General features: G+C 39.8%; 1 protein-coding gene across 3 annotated transcripts in view; it reads left to right on the forward strand.

The window, feature by feature from the left end:
• The window catches only part of GABRB1 (gamma-aminobutyric acid type A receptor subunit beta1), a 428,799-nt gene extending 404,319 nt beyond the window's left edge, over window positions 1–24,480 (forward strand). For 2 of the 3 annotated variants that reach the window (XM_068975310.1, XM_068975309.1), the window contains exons 6-9: window positions 2,416–2,553; window positions 2,651–2,803; window positions 5,863–6,101; window positions 24,136–24,480. In XM_068975310.1, coding sequence (XP_068831411.1) covers window positions 2,416–2,553; window positions 2,651–2,803; window positions 5,863–6,101; window positions 24,136–24,480 — 875 coding nt within the window. Of the gene's footprint in view, window positions 1–2,415; window positions 2,554–2,650; window positions 2,804–5,862; window positions 6,108–24,135 lie in introns of all 3 variants that reach the window. The other variant, XM_068975308.1, reaches the window with a different exon arrangement.
• Window positions 24,481–27,803: the final 3,323 nt, after the last annotated feature.

Consider the following 27,803-nt stretch of genomic DNA (forward strand, 5'->3'; position numbering starts at 1 on the left):
TTGTCTGCTCTCTCCAATGGTTCTTCTCATGAGATGACATCTATTTTGAATGTTCTGCTTGTTTTGCTTCCCTAGGATGACTGGGTTTTCTTACAAATATTGTTGTGTTTTTCTTGCATATCCCTTGGGGTTTGGACCCAATAGCCAGAGCCCCCTAAATGGAAACAGTGTTCTAAGTGGAAAGCATGGTGGGCTCCAGGCAAGCTGTCATTCCCCTACTGATGCACAAGAGGTAGTCTTCTCTCTCTCCATTTTTAAAATTCTAACTCTTATTAAGGGAATGGCTCAAATGGTAAAGAATCTGACTGCAATGCTAGAGACCTAGGTTTGATCCCTGGGTCAGGAAGATCCCTTAGAGAAGGGAATGGCAGTCCTCTCCAGTATTGTTGCCTAGAGAATTCCATGGACAGAGGAACCTGGCAGACTACAGTCCATGGCATCGCAAAGAATCGGACACAACTTAGCAATTAACACGTTCATGTTACATCTTATTAAGAGCTTCCCAGGTGGTGCTGGTGGTAAAGAATTTGCCTGCCAATGCAAGAGACATAAGAGATATGGGTTAGATCCCTGGGTTCAGAAAATCCCCTGGAGGAAGGCATGGAAGCCCACTCCAGTATTCTTGCCTGAAGAATCCCATGGACAGAGGAGCCTAGCAGGCTATGTTCCATAGGGTTGCAAAGCGACTTAGCACACACATACACACACATCTTATTAGAGGACTGTGAAAGCATCAGTTACTCTAAATAGTCACACAAGTGGTAGCAGTCTTCATTAAATAGGCCCCAACAAATCCCCACACCCAGCTTTCCTCCTTAATCTCACTGTTCTAACCCCCATCCAAGTACCTAAGCTTCTAGTCCCCGGTTCTCTCCTTTCTAAATGGAAAAGAATTTGATGCTTTTTTTATTTGAGGTGAATATAAATAAAAAATAAACTTATCAGGTAAACATATTTATACACAGACCCCTCCCCATAAAAAAAAAGCTCAGGAATTGCCTAATTAAATAGCTTTGGCAGGAGGGATGCAGGTGGGACTGTTAACAGAAAAGCAGAGAGTCTAAGCAATCAAATCTCCAGGCTCCTGGTCCCACATGGAGGTCCCAGGCCTCCACTCCATGACCAGAGGCTTCTACTCTGAAGAGAGGAGAACTGCAGGTCTTTGGGATAGGTGGATATCGGTGCAGAGCTTGAAGATAAGAATATAGGCTGAGAACAAAAGGATTGAATAAAAAAGAAAAGAAACTTAGAAAGATCCTCTTTGTCTCTAGAAGATAGAAAGATACAAATATAGCCTTCTCTATGTCTTAAGCGAATTTTAGACTTTTGGATATATCAATTCATTGTTTTTATGCAAGCTATTCTATGATAATATATGGTCTATTCTATAACCTTAAATAGACTACTGGCAAGTGGGAGCAAAACTGAAAGGGAGAATAGATTTCAGGATAGACCCTTCTGCCACAATCTATAATCCTCTTCACGTTCCCCTTAACTTACTTAAAGCTCACTCTCATAAGGATTAAAAATGTCATCAAAAGATCATATGGTTCCTAAAATTTTCACATATATATTAGCTATAATCAAAAGATATAAATAGAAGCTTGCCTAAGTTTATTTTTTTAAAGAGACTGCTATCTTGAATGTCTTGATCATTTAACAGATCTGTACCAATTTGCTCTTTCATTATACTTCATCCCTTTATTTTGCTCTCTTAACAAACATGTGCTCTATTATTATACTTGTTGTGATTAAATGTTGTTCAGTCACTAAGTCGTGTCCAGCTCTTTGCAACCCCAGGGACTGCAGCACACCAGGCTCTTCTATCCTTCACTATCTCCTGGAGTGTACTCAAATTCATGTCCCTGGAGTCAGTGATGCTATCTCACCGTCTCATCCTCTGTTCTCTCCTCCTTTTGCCTTCAATCTTTCCCAGCATCAGAGTCTTTCCCATTGTGCTGGATCTTTGCATCAGGTGGCCAAAGTATTGGCACTTCAGCTTCAGCATCACTTCTTCCAATAAATATTCAGGGTTGATTTCCTTTAGGATTGACTGGTTTGATCTCCTTGCAGTCTAAGGCACTCTTAAGAGTCTTCTACACCAAAACACCTAGAATCCAGGTATCCTCCAATCTACATTGGTAGACACCATGAGAGTAAATATGCAGCAGTGATAGTGGATATCAGTGAATGATCACAGAGCTTATGTTCACCAAGGCCAGCTGTGTCCATCTGCTCAATGCAACCACAACCAGCCTATCAGAAATAGCACTCAACAAATCTCTTTTGTCGTCCTGATTTAACACATCATCCTATCATCAATCACTGGGAATTTTTTCTCAGGTCCCCAACTGTCTTCAAAATGAATTTCTAGCCAACTGAACTCTATCTAACTATGCTGTTTCTTCATTTCAGATGGCTACACCACTGATGACATTGAGTTTTACTGGAATGGAGGAGAGGGCGCAGTGACAGGAGTGAATAAAATTGAGCTCCCTCAGTTTTCAATTGTTGACTACAAGATGGTGTCCAAGAAGGTGGAGTTCACAACAGGTGAGAAGTTTCCCCCCAAATGTACTAGGGGTGCTGAGAAAGAAGATGGAGCCAACCAAATGACCATCTGATTTTTTTTTATTTTTTTTCCATTCAGGGGCATACCCACGACTGTCACTAAGTTTTCGTCTAAAAAGAAACATTGGTTACTTCATTTTGCAAACCTACATGCCTTCTACACTGATTACAATTCTGTCCTGGGTGTCGTTTTGGATCAATTATGATGCATCTGCAGCCAGAGTTGCACTAGGTAATGCATTCCAGCACCCCAGAGGGCTGGTGGGATTTCACCTCAAATAACAACCAATGAGAAGCATTACAGGCAAGGGCTTCTCACATAGAGAGCCAAAGGATGAGAGTACCCTAAGGGTGCTTGGTAATAAAACATCTCCGTGTAAGCACTTAACAGAGTGCATGTTTTACAACATAATGTCTTTTTATCACTTTACCAAAATTAAAAAAATATTAATCTTGGAGTACATTCAACCATATATAAGTGCTTCTTAGAGCATATTTTAAAATTCTCATTACACTAATTTTTAATAACTTTGTGATTTCTTCCTTGGTTCCTGCTTTCTTTGGTGAAGAACATTATTACATTATTCTCAAATGGACCTGAAGAAAGCTAAATCTTGTAACCATTCACAAGCTATGTCAATACTATCTTTTGAATATTAAATGTAGTTAAATTGTATCTATCTGAATTTCCCTTAAATGGAGCTTCTTGCACTTAAGAAAGGTACAGATATTCATCAGCTGTATTAATGATCTGTAATCAGGACAGAATAAAAATGGTTTCTTTCCTGAAGAACAAAATTCAGAATTAATCTTGCCATGACTGAATAATTGCTCCAAGCTGAAGGGCTGTATTTAATTTTAAAGGATTCCTTGGAAAGTTAGAATATGTACGATCTGTCTGATGAATCTGGGTATGTGTGGGTCGGCCTTATTATTTGACCCAGAGCCATTTCATTTATCACCTTTCGGGATTATTCATGCACGTGCACACACACGCGCACACACACACACACACACACATGCATATGTGCATGCAAAAGAGCATCATTTGTGACTAAGCTAACATGCCTAGGTCTTCTGAGACTACAGAACTAGATTAAATAATCAGCATAACCTTTTACCCCTAGACTAGTCATCATGTCTAAAGCTCATTTCTATTGGTTGAGTATTTAAGGCTCACAAAGTCAAGTGCTAGCAGCCCCTCATCAACCTTTGAACATTCCAAGACTAAGGAAACTAGACAAATAGTTTATCATATCATACATATGTATGTGCACATATTATTTGAATATGAACATGAATACATATATATGCCATGGTTAAAGAAAACCACTGGACAATGTCCACAGCAGGGAATATGAACCATCAAGGTCATGAATTGCAGTTCTTTTTTACACATCTCTCCTCAAAGCTAACAATATTTTGATTAGAGATGTCAGAATATAAAGATAATGAATAAAACTGTCTTTCGAAATGTAAAACCTAAGATAGTTTAAAACCTAATTAACTAGAAAATAAATTTATTTACCACTCCCCACCTTGCTTAAAAAAATTTAAGCCAAGGACTAGAAGCAGAAGTGGAATTGACGTATTTTAAATGAATTGTTTGTTTCTGTATCAGAGGTTAGGTAGAATTATATTATGAAAAATTTAAAATTTTATACAAAAAAGTAAATAGGTCCACTCATGAGGGCATTTCATATCAGTCCAGACATTAAAATCTATTACTGATGTCAACGATTTAAACTTTGTGTACAGTAGTTCTGACTACCTCTGTTCTCCTAAAACTGGGCAGTCAAATCAGGGAATCCAAATAGAATAATCTCACTTGCAAATGAGGTTGAAACTATTTTATTCCCTTATCATTTTCAAACGTCTATGCCCTTTGCCAGTTCTCCTTTGTCGTTAGTATCCATTTTGCATTTCTTGTATTTATTTTTAAGAAACTCCATCAAGTTTTAGGTTTTGCTTTTATTTTAAATGCCTTTGCTTCATACCTCCTTGCCTTTTTGCCCCTAAATCAGAGATCTACAGTAAAATAGCTAATCTCAGAGTCTCTGTTTACTGAGCTATAAAATGGAAATAATATACCTGCCCTATCCCACTCAGCAGGCTGTTACGACTGCATAGAATTCAGAGATGTGTTCACAACTGTAAAATCACTATGTGTGTATATTAGTTACTCAGTCATGTCCAATTCATTGTGACCCCATGGACTGTAGCCCACCAGGTTCCTCTGTCCAGGCAAGACTACTGAAGTGGGTAGCCATTCCCTTCTGCAGGGGATCTTCCCGTCCCAGAGTTCAAACCTGGGTCTCCCACATTGCAGATTCTTTACCATCTGAGCTGCCAGGAAGTCCTATACAGGTGTGCAATATCAGTATTACAGCATAGTTTAGGATTCAATAGGAACATCACTTCTTATTTTCCCCAATCATTGTTTCATCACCATCATCAACACAAAATGTTATACAGACACACACAGATTATACTGTTAAGAATGATACGTTTAACAAAGTAAACAAAGCAAAAATCTTCCTTCTAAAAGACTACAGTCTTAAATTTCTTTAACAAGTTGAATTTTTAGGAAGCCTTTTCCTGACTCCAGGGAGCTAACTCACTCTAGTCTCTGGAATCAAGGAACTAGAGGTAATATTTGAGGGGGAAAAGTCAGTAAGATTTTATTATATTTTAAAATACATATATCAAATAATTGATGCAAATCATGAACTTTATTAGTTTCTTCTTTCCATGTCAACTCACTATGAATGTTGCATTATCCTTTTAAAAAGCAATATTGACCCTATGACCTGGGTATATTAGTTTCATGCAATGAAATAGTTCTCCTTAAACTGGTCACTGACTTTCAGTTTGGTAGTGGCTGCCGTGGGGATTAGTATTACAAGAACAGATTTAGGATGGACATGACAGATGCTGAGAGAAGGAAAGAAAGAAGGTGGCATGTAGCAGAATGAGGGGCATGTGACAGTAAACAGTGGGTGAATCAATGAGATTTTAATATTTCCATCCTTTCTTTCTCCTTTGTGCATTATTTTTTAAAACACAGTTTTCAACCCAACACTCACAAAACATCCTATTTTATGATTCACTCATGAACTACGTAAGGAGCTTGCAGCTTTGTCTTTTAAATTGTTTGCTCTTTTCGCCCCGTGGTTTATTGTATCACTGCTGTCATTCTGGGATACTAACAAGAGAATGGCGTCCGTCATCTGTCTTCAATGGGAAACTTAACAAGTGCATTCAGCTGAGCTGTGTTTTTCTGTTTCATAGGAATCACCACAGTGCTGACAATGACCACCATCAGCACTCACCTCAGGGAGACCCTGCCAAAGATTCCTTATGTCAAAGCGATTGACATTTACCTGATGGGTTGCTTCGTGTTTGTGTTCCTGGCTCTGCTGGAATATGCCTTTGTAAATTACATCTTTTTCGGAAAAGGCCCTCAGAAGAAAGGAGCTGGCAAACAAGACCAGAGCACTAATGAGAAGAACAAACTGGAGATGAATAAAGTCCAGGTAATCTATTAAACAGGGCTTCCCTGGTAGCTCAGCTGGTAAAGAACACACCTTCCATGGAGGAGACCCTGGTTTGATTCCTGGGTAGGGATAACGGATAAGCTACCCACTCCAGTATTCATGGACCTCCCCGATGGCTCAGATGGTAAAGAATCCTCCTGCAATGTGGGAGACCTGGGCTCGATCCCTGGGTTAGGAAGATCCCCTGGAAGAGGGCATGGCAACCCATACCAGTATTCTTACCTGGAGAGTCCCCATGGATGGAGGAGCCTGGCAGGCTATAGTCCACAGAGTTGCAAAAAGTCAGATGTGACTGAGTGACTAAGCACAGCACAATCTATTAAATATCCCTAACAATCTTCTTCTGCAATTTAGCAGCAGTATGGTACTCAGGGCTGCCACGAGAAAATACAATATCATAAAATACTAGTTGATCTTTAACAAGGCTCAAAGTACCCTTCATGTTGCATAACTGGAAACAGAATCAGAGATGTTTGGTGGAATTTTACAAAGATAAATAACATACATGGGCCTGCAACTCAACTGCAAGTCCATGATTCCTTATTCTAAACTATATAGTTGTGAGACTATATGCAAAGTAATTCCAGCTCTACTTTATAAATAAATGAGAGAACTAAAGAAGTAAGGACAAACTCTTACTCCTAAGTGGCAATGAGGCACGACAGCACAGTGGTCACAGCCACAGAATGGAATCCAACTGCTTGGGGTTAATTCCCAGCTCTGCCACTTACTAGCTTTAGAAAGTGAAAGTGAAGTTGCTCAGCCATGTCTGACTCTCTGCAGCCCCGTGGACTATAGCCCACCAGGTTGCTCTGTCCATGGGATTTTCCAGGCAAGAGTACTGAAGTGGGCTGCCATTTCCTTCTCCAGGGGGATCTTCCTGACCCAGGGATTGAACCCAGGTCTCCCGCATTGTAAGCAGATGCTCTTACTGTCTGAGCCACCAGGGAAGTCCAGTTACTGGCTTTAGGACTCCAGGCAAATCAACCTATGTTACTCCTTATCTAACTCCTGTTCTCAGTGTTATCAACCAGAAAATGATGACTATAGTATACCTATCTCTCAGTTACCATAAGGTCTAAATGAGTTTTGGTATTTTTTTTCAAAGTCTAGTATTTGATAGTTTATATTCTAGTATTTTTAAGGTCTAATCTAGTACACAGTAAATACTCAATAAGCTCCAATACTTTGGCCACCTGATGCCAAGGGCTGCTGCTGCTGCTAAGTCGTGTCCAACTCTGTGTGACCCCATAGATGGCAGCCCACCGGGCTCCCCCATCCCTGGGATTCTCCAGGCAAGAATACTGGAGTGGGTTTGCCAAGGGCTGACTCATTGGAAAAGGTCTTAAGGCTGAGAAAGATTGAGGGCAGGAGGAGAAGGCAGGGAGAGAGTATGAGATGGTTGGATAGCATCACCAACTCAACAGACAAGAGTTTGAGCAAACTCTAGGAGATAGCGAATAACAGGGAAGTCTGGCATGCTGCAGCCCATGGGCCTGCAAATAGTCTGATACTAATGAGCAACTGAACAGCAACAATTATTATATTCAAGACACTGTCAATATTTCTCCTTTGCTTTTCACTGGTAGATTCTATGACCTGTGCTCTCACTGTGTAATTAAATTGAAAATAATGCTTTGTTTATTCCTTTGAAAAATCCCTGCTCCCTAGTCCCTACTTTCATCCCATTTATCAGTAAAACCGTTTGACAATTATGTGCATTGAAATACTGGATCCATGACAAATTGTTTTGAAGATGGCACACAGTTGGGTGACAACTCAATATTCATTCACAGTTCTGAGCATTGAGGATACTGCTGTTAATGAAAGGAGTTTCCTTGCCCTCCTGGAGTTTAGACACTAACATGGGAAGACAGACAGGAAGCAACCAACCAACTATCGAGAGAATAATTTCAGGTAAAAGGAAGTGCTACAAAGAAAGTGGGCTTTCCTTGTGGCTCAGCTGGTAAAGAATCTGCCTGCAATGCAGGAAACCTGGGTTTGATCCCTGGGTTGGGAAGATCCCCAGGAGAAGGGAAAGGCTACCCACTCTAGTATTCTGGCCTGGAGAATTCCATGGACTGTATAGTCCATTGAGTCACCAAGAGTCAGACACAATTGAGTGACTCACTTTCACAAAGAAAGTAAAACAAAGTAATAGGCAAGAGAATGTCAGGGGAACATTCTCTTAAACAGGGGAATGTTCAAGGGAACAGGAAATATTGATCAGGTGATCGGGAAAACCTCTCTGAGGAATTACCATTGGGTCTGACAGATGGGTGATGAAAGTGGCAACCACACCATGTCCATTCTAGGCAAAGAATTGCATGATATGTAAAAGTACTGAAAAAAGACCAATGTAGCAAGAGCATGGTAAGTGAGGGAGAAATAAAGTAATATGTCCTGTGGCTGAAGAATCAGGGAGAAGTCAAATTACTAATCTTCAAGGTCCATCTTCGTGCTGTTTAGTAGGATATCAAAATTTGACAAGCAATGTCAAGTAACTAGAAAATTATAAATGAAGAAAACCTATAGATTCAGCCAAATGGTCAAAATTCAAACCAACACACTCAAATAAAATTTTACTCCTGTGTAAAGCACTATGTTCAGTCCTACAGGGAAAGGGGTTGTCATGATCCTTGCCCTCAAGAATCTTCTGATCTGGCTGGAAAGAAAACTATGATTGAATTATAAAATAAGACAGGAAAGCGTTTATCTTGGATAGATCTGAAAGGAAAAGCTTCCTATTATCTGATTGTAGCCAGACCAGCTTTAGAAGTGTCTTAGCAGTGGTTTTCAAGGCCACCTCTTTTCTACTCCCATTGCCATCTCAGTTACTTCTAATCTACTGGTTGGTCCTCTGCAGAGCTTGAAATGTGTGTGAACTGATTTATCATAAGTAAAAACCCTACATAGATAAAATGGTAGAGATTCCTTGGTAGGAAAGTTCAGAAGATATGAACTGGATGAACACTCAAAGGTACATAGCATTTGGAGTAATAAGAAGAAGAAAACAAGGTCTTTCAATTGGCCAGAAAAGCAACATTCTCTAGAGAGTAACTAGATGGGTAAGTCAAGCAACCTGAAGTCAGATTATTCAGATAAAAGAAAAATATTATAAAACAAACTTTAACCATACTCTGCCTTGATTCTATCCCAGGATATCGAAGAATTTTCTAAGGTGCTAAGGCTTCCCAGGTGGCTCAGGGGTAAAGAATCCACCTGCCATGTAGGAGATGTGGATTCAGTCCCTGGGTTTGGAAAATGCCCTGGAGACGGACATGGCAACCCATTACAGTATTCTTGGCTGAGAAATCCCATGGACAGAGGAGCCTGGCAGGCTACAGTCCATATGGTCTCAGAAGAGTCTGACACAACATAGTGACTAAACAACAGCAAACAGACAAATAAAGGCTGGCAGAAAGGCTCATATGCCATATCAAATCTAGAGGTATAACATATATTGCTCTAAAGGGGACTTACTGACTAGCTAATAAATAAGTAAAATGTTTCCATCTAACTGACCTTTATCTCATAAGCAGGTGTTTTGAGCAACACCAGGCTTAAAGTAAGGTTTCATTGGATCTCAAATCAACAAATGTTTATTTGATTTTTAAACTGACTTTTTAAATTTGATTTCAAAGAGAAATTACGGAAAAATCCCTCAGTTGTCAGAAGATGAAATATATAAAGAAAATAAAGATGTATTTTTATCCATGGAAAGCTAGACTTGGAATGCCATAGAGGCTTTTCATAGAAACATAAGTAAACACATTTATGCCAAAATTCAAAAACAGATCGTGTTAAGACATGGAAGAGTTGTTTAAATCAAACTGACCTTCTGATAGATTAAAAATCATAAATCCTGAGAAAAAAAATTTTTAATCTGCTTGAAGACATGAGAGAGTAACTGAAAATAAGCAAAAATTAGGAGAGAATCAAACCCCAATGAAGGGAATCTCACTGTATAAATGAGTGTTTATACAGCTTCCTCCCTGAGGGCTACTCCCCAGTCTGGAAGATGCAGGGCAGAGAAATATCAGCAAAAAAAAGTGCAGTTTTGTTGATCTGATAAAGCAGAGCATGGAGTTTGATGCTTCCAGAGTTCCTAGAAATTTTAGGAGGAAGTGAGCCACAAGAGAAACTCAAAATCTAAGTATATACTTCCCATGAGTCCTTGGTTGATCCTTGAATTACAAATGTAGGTAAAATGCCAAGAATGCCAAAGAGAGAAAAAGCAGCTGAAAGGCTAGGAGAGGGAGAGAGATGAACAGAGATTTCAACTGTTATCTGCCGTATGGAAGTCAGGTTGGAGTCTGAATCTAGCCATTTAGGGCAGTCGGTAAATATGTTAAGCTTTCCATTAAAACCCCTAAAAATATCACACCTTAGAAAGACTAAGTCGCAAGAATAAGAAATTCCCTTTGAGTTGAGGGAAAAATAGACTCAGCCTGCTGCTAAGTCACTTCAGTCGTGTCCGACTCTGTGCGACCCCATAGACGGCAGCCCACCAGGCTCCCCCATCCCTGGGATTCTCCTGGCAAGAACACTGGAGTGGGTTGCCATTTCCCTCTCCAATGCATGAAAGTGAAAGTGAAAGTGAAGTCGTAACCAACTCTTCACGACCCCATGGAATGCAGCCTTCCAGCCTCCTCCATCTATGGGATTTTCCAGGCAAGAGTACTAGAGTAGGGTGCCAGATTCAGCCTAACAACACATAAAACCAAGTCTACACATTCTAGGGGATCTGTCAGTAATTTAACTTAATTTCAAAACAAAACTCAGGAATTGTCAGGGAGGATAACAAAATCCAGTCTCTATGGTATATCACCAACATGTCTAGTTTAATAATAAAAGATTTCTGGACATGAGAAGACATAGGGAAAAAAAATGCCCATAATCATGAGAAAGAAACTTAGTCAATAAAACAAACCTGCAAAAATCTCAGATGTTGGGTTAAAAATAATGGGTATAATTAATAATAATAACTATAATTAATATATTTAGAAGTTCATAGGAAATAGCCAAAATATCCTATAAAAGGTAAACGGCTGGGCTTCCCAGGTGGCACTAGTGGTAAAGAACCCACCTGCCAGTGCAGGAGATGCAAGAGACGTGTGTTCGATCCCTGGGTCAGGAAGATCCCCTGGAGGAGGGCATGGCAACCCACTCCAGTATTCTTGCCTAGAGAATTCCAAGGACACAGGTGGCTGGTGGGCTACAGTCCATAGGGTCGCAAAGTGTTGGACACTGAAGCAACTTAGCAGGCTTACAGGTGAATGGTTAAACAAACTATTATACATTCACACTGTGAAGTAATAGCCCAATAAAAAGTAAGAATCGTTGATACAGGCAACAACTTGGCTGGATCTCAAGGGCATTATGCCAAGTGAAAAAAGCCAATCTCAGAAGATTACATCTGTATGATTGTATTTATATAATACTTCTGAAATGACAACACTATAGAGATGAAGAACAGATCAGTGGTTTCCAGAACTTAATGACAGTGGTGGGGAGGGGTCAGTGGATGCGACTGATTATAAAGTGGGAGCAGGAGGGAAACCTTTGCAGTGGTAGAAGACTTTTGTATCTTGGTTGCAGTCATGGTTACGTGGAACTAATGTGTAGTAAAATTACATAGAACTATGCATATTTTATATTAATATCAGTTTCCTGGTTTTGATATTGTACAACAGTTAAGTAAGATGTGCTCAGTGGGAGAAACTGGATGAACATGGGCTCTCTCTGTGCTATCTTTGCAGCTTTCCAGAAATCTACATAATTTCAAAATTAAATGTTTAAAATAAAGGCCATAGGAAAAGTTTAACATAATACATGAAGAGATGAAAAGTATTAACTTCTCCGACTCTTTTGTGACTCCATGGACTGTAGCCCCCAGGCTCCCCTGTCCATGGAATTTTCAAGGCAAGAATACTGGAGTGGGTTGCCATGCCCTTCTCCAAGGGATCTTCCCAAGCCAAGGATCGAACCCAGCTCTCCTGCATTGCAGGTGGATTCTCTAATGTCTAAACCAAATAAAGAGATGGGAAGTATCCAGGTAGGAATTAGTTTATATTGGTGCCCTTGTGATTTGTTCTCATGACATTCTGTACTTTTCCACCTTAAGACTTACCATAATATTGAGTATGTATATAGTTAATTCATTTGTGTAGTTATTTTCATAACCTCTGTCTCTTTATTAGACTCCAAGCTTCCCCAGGATAGACTCCACGGTCCAGTCTACTATCTTATTGTTCTTTCCTCAGTGACTAGAATTGAGAAAATACCAAATAAGCACTTTTTGAATGAATGACTGACTGCCAGAGAAGGCTTTTCCAGTCAAGATGAGTTCTTAGTTACCACAGAGGGTAGTGAGTGTTATATCACAATGTTTTATGAAGTTCTTATGTGTTTATAATAAGCAAGAAAAAGACAGCCTCTATGGTTCATTTTAGCTTCTACTCCAGACTTACTGTTTCTATCAGTTTGATTTTTAATATTTCTTCAAGTGTACTTTCTATCAACCTCTGCTATTCTTTCTGAATCACAGTGATATAACATCAGAAAAATAGAATCTTCAAAGGAGTGTTATGGATAAGATTTTATAAACTTCTTCAGATTTAAGTGGGATAATAATAGGCCAGTACTATCTCAAGGAAATTATAGGCATCCCTGTGGCTACTTGGGTTTTCCAGTTCCTGACTCCTTTGTCCTCTTCTAAAATGGGCACAGGCAGACAATGTGTCAGTAACAAAGCAAGTGTATCACTTCGTCTCTTCAGCGCGTCATCTCCAGCAGTGATGTTAATAATACAACCTGAATGGTATTTTAAAATGTTACCCTCTGGTTAAATTTAAAAAATAGAATATATTAGATTTTTCCTTTAATATAATGGTTGGATGATCTCCCCCTTTCCTTTTAGATGCTTATAAACAGTTGCATTCAAATGAAATATATATTCTAGTCCCAGACACTTTTTATTTAATAATGGCCTTGGTACCCTAGAGCTTTGACAGGCATTGATCATTTATCACACATTACTGTCAGAGTCACGGCTGGGCAGTACTGTCAAGGAGTATCTGTATTGAAGCTTCAGAAGTATTTCCGTTATCTTGATTTATATCTCTACCACTGAACTGAAGCATCTTTTCATATGAGTCCAGATGCTCAATCCAGACATTAGGAGAGTTTCAACCTGTTAGGTGATAAAGACTGCAGATTCATAAACCCCTCAGGCATCATTGAAATAAGAGATGGTATTTAGAGTTTTGAAGGACAGATTTCTCAGTACAAAGAAGTTGTAAGTAAACTACTTCAGAGCCACTTTTATACTAACTTGGAACAAATATGGTTATATTGCTAGCCACAATGCCCATTTGCAAATAGATCCACCCAAAATGGAATGATTGCATGGGTGGTCTTTGACAAAAAACTGATTCAGAATCATTCTAAGTCATGGAGGACACTGGTGGAATCTGCCAAAGAATTATGCCCAATGGGCAGGTGGAACCCTAGTCAAGAAAGAATGTTTCCCTTCACAGCCAGATGTTGATACTGTAATCTGGCCTGTTTCCTCCCATTCCTATTCTCTACAGTTAATCATCTACACTTTCAGACCACTTTCTAAATGTAAATAAGCTCTGTATTGTGATTAATTCCAGAATATAAAATGCATGTAAAAACAGGCTTCATAAAGGTAAACAGCTCTCCTTGGACCAGCTTGATATGCATATATTAGCCTTTGAGCCAGGGCCCCACCCCACATCACTGCCTTGCCCTCAGCCTTCAATGAAAATTTAACTATTCCAATTTAGCAGCTTGGATTCTAGAGAAATCCAGACAGGGCCTTTGGTTTCTGATAGTTCATTTTAACAGTTCACAAACTTCTGTAGCCCTCAGACCCCTGCCCAAATCTAGTGTGGTCCATATTTTGCTCTCTAGTCTTGACTTGACATACCTAATCACCAGAGCCTTCAGCAGTTTAACAGTCTAATTTTCTCCAGAAATGTCAAAATCTCTCTGTCACACATACCTTCTTTCTGGCATCTAGCCTCCAATTTCTTCTACACTCAAACAGCTAGGATTCTTCTGTGAATGAGAGAGAAATCTAACATACTGACTTAAGAAAATCTAACTGGCTTTAAAAAAAAAAACAAAACAGAGGTCGGAGGACTTTGGGGGCCCACACAACTGGAAGGTCCAGCAAAGGCTTTAATTTTACGTGTGGCCAAGTCCAGATGTTTAAGCAATGTCATCAGAGAGCATATCTCTTCATGTCTTAATATTTCTTTCCTTTATATTAGTTTTATTTTAGTAGATCCTTCTTTCGTGGTGTCCCCAAAGTTTATAGTATCAAAGCTCTTCAACCTCAGTGCAAAAGTACTTTCTTATACCAGATAGTTCCAACCAAAAAAAAAGTTCCAGGGTTAAGTCTTTTGGCACCAACGTGAGTCACATTCTCGTGCAGAAATCGATCCCTCTGACCAGGAAGATAGAAAACTAAATACCCAGGTCTAGGTCAGAGGTCTGTCCCCAGAGCCTAGGAGATGCAGTCAGGCCCTCCTCAGTCACAGGCAATGAGTGAATGTCCAGAGGAAGGGGGAATGGACTCAGACAGGTCACACCTACAGGCATCCAGCAGACCCATCCGGACCCTTTGCCTAAAGAAAATATCCGGACTCCTCAACATGGAGTCCAAGGCCCAGTGCGATCTCCTGCTTTCCTCCTCTGCCATACTTCTCTTTCCTCTTCTTTTCACCAACACACTCTTTGCTCCAACAGTACAGCTCACAGTTTTTCCTAAATGCCTTGTTTTCACTCTTCAGAATCTCTTCATGACTTGCTCCATACAGAACTCTTGGCTGAGGGTTTTTCTCATTCCTCAGGCTGAGCTGGTTCTCCTCTGCTATCTTTCCACCGCACTTTATGCTTACCTATTTTTAAAAACAAATATGTTTTAAAACATATGTTTTATGTAATGACTTTATACTATATGAATACTCTGTGCATTGGGGATATGATCAGCAATGAACAAAACAGAAGCTTACATTTGGATGAGGGAGATAGGTAATCTCACACACACAGCTATATCACCCATCAACAATGAACATTACATACACAGAAAAAAACACACATAATGCCAGGTAATAATAAATCCATAAAGAAAAATAAGAAGGCCTTGATGCAGTACTGTCTTCTATCTTTGATATTCCAGTGCTTATCATAGAACCTGCACAAAATAGGCATTTAAATGACTTTTAAAATAATAAGTAAACTAATAAATTTATTTTAAAACCAAACAGGCATGACCTTAGAATTCATGTGTAATTGGTAACTTTTTTCCTGTTATATTCCAATAACTACAAAAACAAAAATTAACCCTTTCTCAATATGAGCACTACTTGGTACTTTGTAGAATATATATATATATATATATATAATATTTTTTAATGAAGGACCTTTATTCTAATGAGGGACTGTTAGTGGTAACAATAATGTATGGTATCAGTGGATACTGTGGACCTGTGTTAACACTTTAAGTGGCCCTAACAAAACTTTTCCTAGTAATTTCCTTCTCCTGAAGTCCTTATTTAGAATCCAAGCTGATTGATAACTCCTCACAGCCTTTCTTCCATTGTCCTCTCTGATTGGGAGGGATAAAGTGGAGAAGTGGTGGGTTGATTGCCTTGGGAAGCCTTGGCTAATGCAGTAAGAAGATTCTATCTGATGAGATGCAGTAACAAGGACTTATTCACTTAGATGTCATATCCACAAATCCCAAGATGTTCACACACATAAGGACATTACACACTCTAAATATCTCCTTAACAGCTGTGAGAGAAACAATTATTACTCTGGCCAAAATCACTTAATCACTCTCTTCTATAACTGAAAAGTACAATACTACCTTTGACATTTTAAATGAATATCTAAAGGAATTTCACTGAAGATGAATTAAAAAAAAATGGCCCTTATTTGCATCATTCGAAATAGACTGAATTTGCTGGTTATAAATTTTATATTTAATTGTAAAAAGCAATCATCTCAAATATTGGGCCTCCCTAAGCAATTAGTCAATGCTTTACCTAGGTACAAAATGCTTCCATGTATAAAACAGTTTCTACTTTCTTGTTTCCCTCATTTTCCACTCAAGCTCAATAAATTCCCACTAACATCAAGGGAACATTTCATGCAAAGATGGGCTCGATAAAGGACAGAAATGGTATGGACCTAACAGAAGCAGAAGATATTAAGAAGAGATGGCAAGAATACACAGAAGAGCTGTACAAAAAGGATCTTCATGACCTGGATAATCACTATAGTATGATCACTCATCTAGAGCCAGACATCTTGAAATGTGAAGTCAAGTGGGCCTTAGAAAGCATCACTATGAACAAAGCTAGTGGAGGTGATGGATTTCCAGTGGAGCTATTTCAAATCCTGAAAGATGATGCTGTGAAAGTGCTGCACTCAATATGCCAGCAAATTTGGAAAACTCAGCAGTGACCACAGGACTGGAAAAGGTCAGTTTTCATTCCAATCCCAAAGAAAGGCAATGCCAAAGAATACTCAAACTACCCCGCAATCGCACTCATCTCACATGCTAGTAAAGTAATGCTCAAAATTCTCCAAGCCAGGCTTCAACAATACGTGAACCGTGAACTTCCTGATGTTCAAGCTGGTTTTAGAAAAGGCAGAGGAACCAGAGATCAAATTGCCAACATCCGCTGGATCATAGAAAAAGCAAGAGAGTTCCAAAAAACATCTATTTCTGCCTTATTGACTATGCCAAAGCCTCTGACTGTGTGGATCACAATAAACTATGGAAAATTCTGAAAGAGATGGGAATACCAGACCACCTGACCTGCCTCTTGAGAAATCTGTATGCAGGTCAAGAAGCAGCAGTTAGAAGTGGACATGGAACAACAGACTGGTTCCAAATAGGAAAAGGAGTACATCAAGGCTGTATATTGTCACCCTGCTTATTTAACTTCTATGCAGAGTACATCATGAGAAATGCTGGACTGGAAGAAACCCAAGCTGGAATCAAGATTGCCGGGAGAAATATCAAGAACCTCAGATATGCAGATGACACCACCCTTATGGCAGAAAGTGAAGAGGAACTAAAAAGCCTCTTGATGAGAGTGAAAGAGGAGAGCAAAAATGTTGGCTTAAAGCTCAACATTTAGAAAACGAAAATCATGGCATCCAGTCCCATCACTTCATGGGAAACAGATGGGGAAACAGTGGAAACAGTGTCAGACTTTATTTTGGGGGGCTCCAAAATCACTGCAGATGGTGACTGCAGCCATGAAATTAAAAGATGCTTACTCCTTGGAAGGAAAGTTATAACCAACCTAGATAGTATATTCAAAAGCAGAGACATTACTTTGCCGACTAAGGTCTGTCTAGTCAAGGCTATGGTTTTTCCTGTGGTCATGTATGGATGTGAGAGTTGGACTGTGAAGAAGGCTGAGCGCCAAAGAATTGATGCTTTTGAACTATGGTATTGGAGAAGACTCTTGAGAGTCCCTTGAACTGCAAGGAGATCCAATCAGTCCATCCTGAAGGAGATCAACCCTGGGATTTCTTTGGAAGAAATGATGCTAAAGCTGAAACTCCAGTACTTTGGCCACCTCATGCGAAGAGTTGACTCATTGGAAAAGACTCTGATGCTGGGAGGGATTGGGGGCAGGAGAAGAAGGGGACGACCAAGGTTGAGATGGCTGGATGGCATCACTGACTCGATGAATGCGAGTCTGAGTGAACTCCAGGAGTTGGTGATGGACAGGGAGGCCTGGCGTGCTGCGATTCATGGGGTCGCAAAGAGTCGGACATGACTGAGCGACTGAACTGAACTGAAGGAAATCACTTTCTATTTGCAAAGTAGATTGAACCTGGAGGTATTTCTTAAAGGAGCTTTTAAATTACCAGTGAAAACAAGATTATACTTTATTCCAACTATACTGTAATGAACTCAGTTATTGAAAATATCCAGAACAGTTCAATTCAGTGAGTGGCAACATTTTTAACAACCCAAGGGACTCTTTAGGAACTTTGGGGGCAGAAAGAAGCAGAGGGTGAATGAGATGAAAGGGGTGGGATAAAGGTTAAACCCAAACTAGAAAATGAATGTCTACATTCACTTGGGGTTTCTGTGAGAGAAGAAACACAGCCAGCAAGTCAGTGTTTCCTGGGCTATAGTCCCTCCTGATTTTTCATATCAGTCAGGGTTCTCCAGAGAATTGGAACCAATAGAAACAGAACCAACATACTTGCAAAAATAGATTTACTTTAAGGAACTGGCTCATAAAATTGTGGAGGTTGGAAAGTCCAAAAACAGTAGAATGTGCTGAAAACTCAAGTGGGATTTCCGTTTCAGGTTTGAGACAGAATTTCTACTCTGAGAAACTTCTGTTTTCACTCTTGAAACTTTTAAGGGATAGGATAAGGCCACCCAGATCATCAAGCTGAATCTCCTTATTTAACAGTAGTTGGTTGAAAATTTCAATCACATTTACAAAATACATTCACAGCAACATCTAGACAAGTGCTTGACCAAATAACTGGGCACAACCTAGTTAAAAAGCATATTAAAAAGCAGAGATATTACTTTGCCAACAAAGGTCCGTCTAGTCAAGGCTATGGTTTTTCCAGTAGTCATGTATTGATGTGAGAGTTGGACTGTGAAGAAAGCTGAGCATCAAAGAATTGATGTTTTTGAACTGTGGTGTTGGAGAAAACTCTTGAGAGTCCCTTGGACTGCAAGGAGATCCAACCAGTCCATTCTAAAGGAGATCAGTCCTGGGTGTTCATTGGAAGGACTGATGCTAAAGCTGAAACTCCAATACTTTGGCCACCTGATGCGAAGAGTTGACTCATTGGAAAAGGCCATGAGGCTGGGAGGGATTGGGGTCAGGAGGAGAAGGGCATGACAGAGGATGAGATGGCTGGATGTCATCACTGACTCAATGAACATGAGTCTGAGTGAACTCTGGGAGTTGGTGATGGACAGGGAGGCCTGGCGTGCTGTGATTCATGGGGTCACAGTGTCGGACACGACTGAGCAACTGAACTGAACTGAACTGATAGACTGGTCACGTTGACACATAAGATTAACCTTCATTCCCCTTTATCCCATTTACTATCATCCATTCATTCAGTAGATATTTACTGACCGTGCATATAAGTGCCAAGCACTTTTCTCAGGTCTGGAGAACAGTGAATAAAACAAAGTCCCTGCCCTCCTGGAGTGACATTCTAGTGGGACATTGGGTGGGGGGAACCAAGAAGAGAGAGAATCAAGAGTTCTGCTCTAGCCTGAGATACCTTTGAAAGTGAGAGTGGAAGTCACTCAGTCGTATCCGACTCTTTGCGACCCCATGGACTATAGAGTCCATGGAATTCTTCAAGCCAGGATACTGGAGTGGGTAGACTTTCTGTCTCCAGGGGATCTTCCCAAGCCAGGGATTGAACCCAGGTCTCCTGCATTGCAGGTGGATTCTTTACCAGCTGAGCCACCAGAGAAGCACAAGAATACTGGAGTGGGTAGCCTATCCCTTCTCCAGCAGATCTTCCTGACTCAGGAATTGAACCAGGGTGTCCTGCATTGCAGGTGGATTCTTTACCAGCTGAGCTATCAGGGAGACCCTTTAAACATACATAAGCTGCCCTATGAGAAGGGCCTTGCAACCCACTCCAGGATTCTTGCCTGGAGAATCCCATGGACAGAGGAGCCTGGGCTACAACCCATGGTGTTGGACACGACTGAGCAACTATCACTTTCACTTCACAGGAGATAGGGGCCAGTCACAGGGTTTGTAAAGGAGAATACAAGATTAAGGAGCTTTATTAGTAACAATTTTTAAATTCTAAAATGTGGGGTGTGATGCTCTATTGCTTGTGGAGGAACTAATTCCTTCATCAGTGTCTGGAATAGTGCCCAACACAAAGTAGGCACTCAATAAACATTTACTAGATAAAGAGCACAGTAATGTTGATTTAACTATATAGTAATGAAATATGCTTTCAATGGGTAGCTATAGAAATGGACTCAATATTTTATATGTCAAACCACTTAAAGCTATGATTTCTATCCAATAACAGAATACTTAAGGGATATGCACAAACTAATAAGCCTCATGCAATTTAAAATTGTTAATATCTTTGAGTTTGCACCAAGGTTAACAAAATATCTTAATAAAATGTACCTTGTTTGCAGTGACTTGTGCTTAATGAGCTTTGGAGAAGGCAATGGCAACCCACTCCAGTACTCTTGCCTGGCAAATCCCATGGACGGAGGAGCCTGGTAGGCTGCAGTCCATGGGGTCGCTAGGAGTCGGGCATGACTGAGCAACTTCACTTTGACTTTTCACTTTCATGCACTGGAGAAGGAAATGGCAACCCACTCCAGTGTTCTTGCCTGGAGAATCCCAGGGACAGGGGAGCCTGGTGGGCTGCCGTCTCTGGGGTCTCACAGAGTCAGACACGACTGAAGCGACTTAGCAGCAGCAGCAGCAGTGCTTAATGAGCAGTATCTGTATGCTTCACTGGCTGATTCTAAAATTCTAGAAACTTGTTTACTTTAAAGGGATTTCATAATAATGTAACTTAATGATGCATACAGTACAGATCAAGTGATTCCATTTAACAAAAATATTTTTTTTTAGAATGCTGTGTCTTCTGCCTGGAATATTCTCCATAATCAAAGTCTGTCAAAAATTAGAAACAAGCCATGAGATAACCTAGTGAAAACCTCTCACTTATGGATGAGGAAACTGAGTTAATAACAAAAACAAAATGAGAACAGTTTTCAACTCCTAGTCCTTTGTTCTGTCCTCTCCCCACCTTCTAAGATTCAATACAAGCCCCAGGTCCTCATGAAGCCTTCTGCGAACCCCAATGATTTCTCACTTTTATGAACCCCTGATCATGGTCTATACTATACCATTGAGCATTTGCTTAAAAACTTTTGTCACTTTCAATATTATGTCTTATTCTTGTATCTCTAAGGAGATTATTATCTCAAGGACAAAATGCATGTTTGACGATTCTCTTGAATGTTTCACCATCAAATCACATGCATTACCTTATTTTCCAATGTACTTGTCCTTTCTTTAATGAATTCAAGACTTTTCTCTTTGTCATTGCAACTCCTGCTATCCTCTTTAGTATCAGAAACTTCCACATGCATGACTTTTTCAACCATAAATTTACACTACATTATGTGTGTGTGTGTGTGTGTGTGTGTACACATCCTTGACACCTAGCACTACAGCTGGCACATAGTAAGCAATCAATAAAGGTTGGGAGAGAGGGGGAGAGAGAGAACATTCTTGAGGTTACTATCACAGCTACACAGAGGAAGTAAAATTTAAATTGAGCCTTGAAGAAAGGAGAGTTGGACATGATTTTGTGACTGAACAACAACAATCTGCAAAGAGGAGAAAAAAATGATATTTGAGATAAAGAGTATTCTATGTTTTAACTCTAGATTGGTTGCTTATTTTTTGTTAAATCTTAGGCAATTTACTTAACCTGAGTCTCAGTTTCCCCATCTACTGAACTAGGAAAATGTTATATATTTCATAGTGTTTTGAAAAATACTGAGATAAGTTACACAGTAGGATTTAATAAATAATAGTTACTAACAACAATATCAAAACATAATAATAATTCCTTGAATAAAGAAACCAATAGGTGTCCTGGGTGAGGGCATAGTGGGGAGGCTCATTATACTACAGCAAAATGCTTCACAGAGAGAAGTGATGACAGATGAGAATGAGAGTGAAACAGAGACCAGATTCCATCACCATTTCTCTCTCCAACCAACTAAAAGCTTAAATCTATCAACTGCATCACTAAACTCACTGCAGGATGTGATGATGGTCAAGGACTGTGAAGTGGTTCATTCTTAGCAAAAACCACATGAACTTTGAATCAGACAAAACATGGGTTGTAATCTCAGGTCTGACACCTACCAGGGTGTAAACTTGAGACCAGGTGTTGTTGTAAGACTAAATGAGTAACATAGTGAAGCATCTACCATAATGCTAGGTACATGGTGGACACAATAAATCTTAGTCATCTTGTCTGTGATACACCACGATCACATCTCACCTTCTGTACTTTTCTTTCTCCCGTTTGTCTCTGCCTCTTCCCAAGGTTTTCTCTATCTCTCTTCATGACCAGGTTCGCTGCTTGCCTACTAAAACCTTTCAACAGTGTTTACTGAGGTCAATGTCATTGATAGAGCATTTATAGAGCACTGACTGTAAGTCGGGCACTGTGCTAATAACTCTAAACTTAGAGTTTTTATTTATTTACTTACTTATTTACCTGCTATATTGTCCTTGGAGGTACTTTAGACTCATCTGCATGAATGAGCCATGTCCCCTTCAGGTAAGTTAGTTTTCAAGTACATCAGTTTAAAGTTAAAGCCACAATGTGTTAGGCCAAAGGTATTCACAATTCTTGTAGTTCCAAAAGTGTGTGTCTGGGCATAGCCTAGAGAAAAACCAGGAAACCTGGATTAGGTATCCGTGGAATGCTAGGAAGCAACAATGAACAACAGTGGAAAGATAAAAGTCAAAGCATAGCCAAGCATATCCTTTTGACTAATGAATCCGTTCCACTTCTGGCAATTTAGTCTGAGGAAATAATGATGGGTATGAACAAAGATTTAGCTAAAAGGTGTTCTTTGCAGGCTTACTTTTATTTATTCATATTTTATTGGAGTATAACTGCTTCACAGTGTTGTATTGGTTTCCGCTGCACAACAATGTGAATCAGTTAAATGTATACATATATCCCCTGCCTCCTGAATCTCTCTCCCAACCCCCGACCAGCCCAACCCTTAGGCCATCACAGAGCACCAAGCTGAGCTCCCTGTGCTATACAGCAGGTTCCCACTAGCTGTCTATTCAGGTTTGTTTATGTAATAGTATGAAAGCAAAGCAAGCCTTAACATCTAAAAATAGATTGATTCAGTTATGGTTTATCCATCTAGGCTATGAATACATTATGTCACAGAGGAATATTTATTAACCAGGTTATACTATTGCCTGACGAAAGTAGATTGCAAGATAAAATATACTAGCTGAACTTGTGTCTGTAAGCATAAATGAATTAAAAAGAAGACTAAAGGTTTAGCAAGATATTAAAAATAATGGGCACTGAAGGTGAAATCATGAATTTTTAGTTTTTGTTTTAGTTTTGTTTCCTGATTGCTTTCTAGTTTTGAATGTTTCCATGTATCACTTTTGTAACAAGGAAAAATACCATGTATATATACACATATATGGTATTTTTTCACATACATATGGCATTTTTTGTTTTATATGTAGTGTATTTCTATGGATTCAATGAATGGTAGTCTTGAAAAACAAAAATTACATAATTTATATATAGCATATATATATTCTCTATATATGCACATATATGCACATTCTATATATATGAATATATATTCTATATGCACATAGTGTTTTGTGAGTCCAGAAAAAAGATGGATGGGTGGATGGATTAGAACAAACTGTAGATTACATTGATTGATAGATGATGGATTCAATAAATAGATGGTAGACAACAGGTAGGTAGATAAATGATAGATAAATGTGCTAAATAGCTTCAGCTGTGTACGACCCCTTAGACTATAGCCCACACGTTAGACTATAGGCTCCTCTGTACATGAAATTTTCCAGGCAAGAATACTGTAATGGGTTGCCATGCCCTCCTCCAGGAGATCTTCCTGACCCAGGGATCGAACTCGTGTCTCTTAAGGCTCTTGCATTGGCAGGCGGGTTCGTTACCACTAGCACCACCTGGGAAGCTTAAATAGATTAGATAGATAGTTAGATTAGATAGATAGATAGATACCCAGGGGACATGCAGAACCAGATGTCTAGCAAAACAGTGTAATGAGCCCGACTCAGTATCATTAGTTGCAGGTTAACTAAAACAAGCGAATGTCCTGACAGCTGTGCCTGAGGCTTTTTCTCTCGGTCAGGTCGACGCCCACGGCAACATTCTCCTCAGTACCCTGGAGATCAGGAACGAGACGAGCGGCTCGGAAGTGCTCACGGGCGTGGGAGACCCCAAGGCCACCATGTACTCCTACGACAGCGCCAGCATCCAGTACCGCAAGCCAATGAGCAGCCGTGAGGGGTACGGGCGCGCGCTGGACCGGCACGGCGCGCACAGCAAGGGGCGCATCCGCAGACGCGCCTCGCAGCTCAAAGTCAAAATCCCCGACTTGACTGACGTGAATTCCATAGACAAGTGGTCCCGAATGTTCTTCCCCATCACCTTTTCTCTTTTTAACGTCGTTTATTGGCTTTACTATGTACACTGAGGTCTGTCCCAATGGTTCCTAAACGACTTCTTTCCTCTTCTTTTGATTTTTAACCCCACAGGTCCCTAGCAGCGATACTGCTGTGCTTTTTGAGGTAAGAGATTCAGCCATTCAATTGGTTTTCGGTCTTGCATATCAATTTTATTACTGCACCATGTTTACTTCAAAAAGAAACAAAAACTATTTTTTTCCAGTCTACTGTGGTCCAGGTTATTGGCTCTTTCAGAGCTTTGTTAATTGCCATGTTTACAAACAAACACACACAAAGAGAGAAATTAGATAGGTAGATCTTTAGCAGTTCTAGTCGCCCTGGATTTTATTATTTTTTAAATGCAAATGAAAAGAGGGCTTAGCTCTCGGTGTGCATGGCCTCCTGGTAAACTGTAACAATCTCATGCTGCCAAAAAACAATACAATTTCCAGGATCTCAGAAGAAAAAAAACAAAGCCATTGATAAGTTACAGATTTCCAGGAAGAAGGGAAAACAAAAAGGAGCCCAGAAGAAGAAGGAAGATTCCTTTCCACTCTTCATCTTCCCCAGGTCCATTGTAGGAGTCCCTGCTCCACAGAGAAAGAGGGAGAGATAGGCAAGCTGGAACCCAGGTTATACAAACTCAGCCTGCCATCTTCAACCCACCTTTAAGCTGGATATTCTGAAAAAAGCTTCCTTCTCAGACCTCCAGGGAGATTTTAAAAATTAACATGAGAATCCAACCTGGTAGCCATTGGGAACATTTTTCTTCTCTTGTTAAGAATGAGTTTGGGGGGCAGTGACTAATTTTGTAAACTATTTCAAATAAGCAGCCCTGAACTTATTTCCTTAGCCTGGAATCACTTGACCTCATGCCATGAAGCTCTGGCATCACATTGTCCTAGTTCCTCCTTCAGAGATTGAGAGAAAGGGGGCTGGGGCAGGTGGGCTTTGAAGAAGGGAGTGGTAAGAATTTTTGCTTGAGAAAAATATTGCCCTTTCCATGAGGAAGGCAAGACTTATGTGCTGTGAAAAGGGTGCCTGGGCAGTTACCTGAGCTGCCAAATCTTTAATCAAATAGTATATATTTCTTAGCCTTCCAGAGAGCAGTTATCTATTGGTGACAAGCTAGTTGCACAGCGCTAGTTTCTCAGCTAGCACAGTATGCCTCTGCTCTCTGAGCTCTGCATTCCAACATATGAAATGAGTGAGTCAGGAAATGCACATATACCCACTTTAGTATCATTCTCCTTCAAGGCCAGATTTCTGTTTTAAAGAAAACCTTCAAAACAGCAAAACCAATAACAATATCACTGAGCCTTCAGACATTTACAACAGCCCCTAGATGACAGCCCTTCATTACTGCTTCTGCCTTATCTCTGCTCATGGGTTACTTTGCTCATCATAGAAGGAGTATTCCCTCAAGAGCTCAACACAAAATTCTAATTAAATCCAACCAACTACAGTTGAGATTCATCTCATTTATGTCATTAAAGCCTCATTATTTTTGTGCAGTGTGTGTTCAGCCTGAGTATGTATATAAGAATTCTATATATTCATTTCCAAGACTGAGTGAAACCCAAGGTTGACCGACTAGTCATAAAGGCAATTTGGGACCTGATCTACGAATGTGGTATGAGTTGAAGTAGTAATAGGGAGGTTTGCCTCATTTGATGACCTGGCTTTCTCCCTAAGGCTGATGAGGGGCCCTGTTTACAATAGCATCAGCTGCTAGAGATTATAATCTTAATTGAAAAGAGGAGGCTGAATTTGCACTGATAAATCCAAGGAGAGAGAGTTATAAAATGTTCTTTTAGAAAGCAAGAGGAAAAGAGAACCCTCAAATTTAAAATAAAAATGGTTATGCTATAGATAATATATGTTAGTAAGAAAATAAAAACACTGCTTTTAATTGGATAAATCATTTCAGTGGTTTCATGAGAAATGAATCAGGCATGGGGACCAAATTTCATTTGTTTTAAGTTGTACAATCATAGTTCCCTGGTCTAGGAAATCTCCATCCTCTGGGGATGAAGCGATCCATTTCAGAACTCTGATTAGTTAGGTCCTTGACAGGGTGAGATGCTTTTCCATAGTGAAATGTCCAAACAGAGTGGGATGTAGCCATACCAGTGATTGTAAGGTTAATATTCCCAATGACCACCCAGGAACCACCATGTAGTCATTTATTTAAAACACAGGAAGGAAGACTTTTGGCTGATACCTAACAGGAATGAATCATTTTGATATAAAAACTCTTTTAAAAAGTGTTTAAGGATGAAATGCTAATTCAGAAATCTGTTTTTGAATATCTGTTGATCCATGTTCCATAGCAAAACAATTTCTCTTTACTTGTGTGGCTCACTCTTCTTGGGAAAGATTGAGTAATTTATAATTTTATTATTGTGATCTTGCCTTAAAAGTCTGAAGAATTTGATGCTTGTAGTTTTAGATGTAAAGAATCTCAGAGAGAAAAAGAACATTATGAATTCTTATCTCTTATCCTTTGTAAAATGTAAAACTAGTAAGCCTGAATCTATTATCAGGCACAAAATGCTGTTGCAGTATGTCCCTCTGGATGTAGACAGGCACACAAGTAAGACACAAATCCTGTTAAATATCTCTGATTTTAGAGGCAATGACAGCCAGAAAAATTGAAAAGGTGCCCTATTGCTAATTAATAACCTCTGTCCCCACTTCCTTCATCTGGATACTTCCTAGCCAAATCCTCTCCTCCTTGGCCCCCACCCGCTCTCTTTCCAGGCTGAACAGTACACAGAAAAAAATTCTTCTCTGCCTGTCTGCCTTGTCTTGCCCAAACTGATGGACATAAAACATAAAAGTTGCTAGACTTTCTTAAGTACCCTCAAACTGGCCCCCATTCCTAAAAGATTCATTACCTTTTAGAGGTGTTATTGTTTAAAGGTTGTTTTCTTTTAGCCATGAAAATAGCCATAGTCTCCTAAATTATCCAAGTGGCAATAGAGGCTAAATATTCCATGGACTCACTCTCTCATGCCACAATCATGTCCAGGGGACCCGATGTTCACAAACTGTGATATAAATTGTCATAGACTTAAGCTGTGTGGACCCAGCAGAAATCTCATCATTCATTTAACAATGATGACTACACACTCATTTCTACCAGTCAAGTTTCTTGACTTAAAATACCAGGGGTGACGTGTGCGTTATACTCACCAGCTTTGCGAGGCAAAGACCCAGGTAAAGACATATTTTGGGCTTGAATTATCCAGGATTGTTGCCTCCATCCTCTCCATTGCCAAATAGAAACAGCAGACTGGTTGGTAATTCTGTTGACTAAATGATATGTATTTTCATATATGCCATGTTT

Source organism: Capricornis sumatraensis, chromosome 7 (genome assembly GCF_032405125.1).
Source record: "Capricornis sumatraensis isolate serow.1 chromosome 7, serow.2, whole genome shotgun sequence".
Taxonomy (NCBI): Eukaryota; Metazoa; Chordata; class Mammalia; order Artiodactyla; family Bovidae; genus Capricornis; species Capricornis sumatraensis.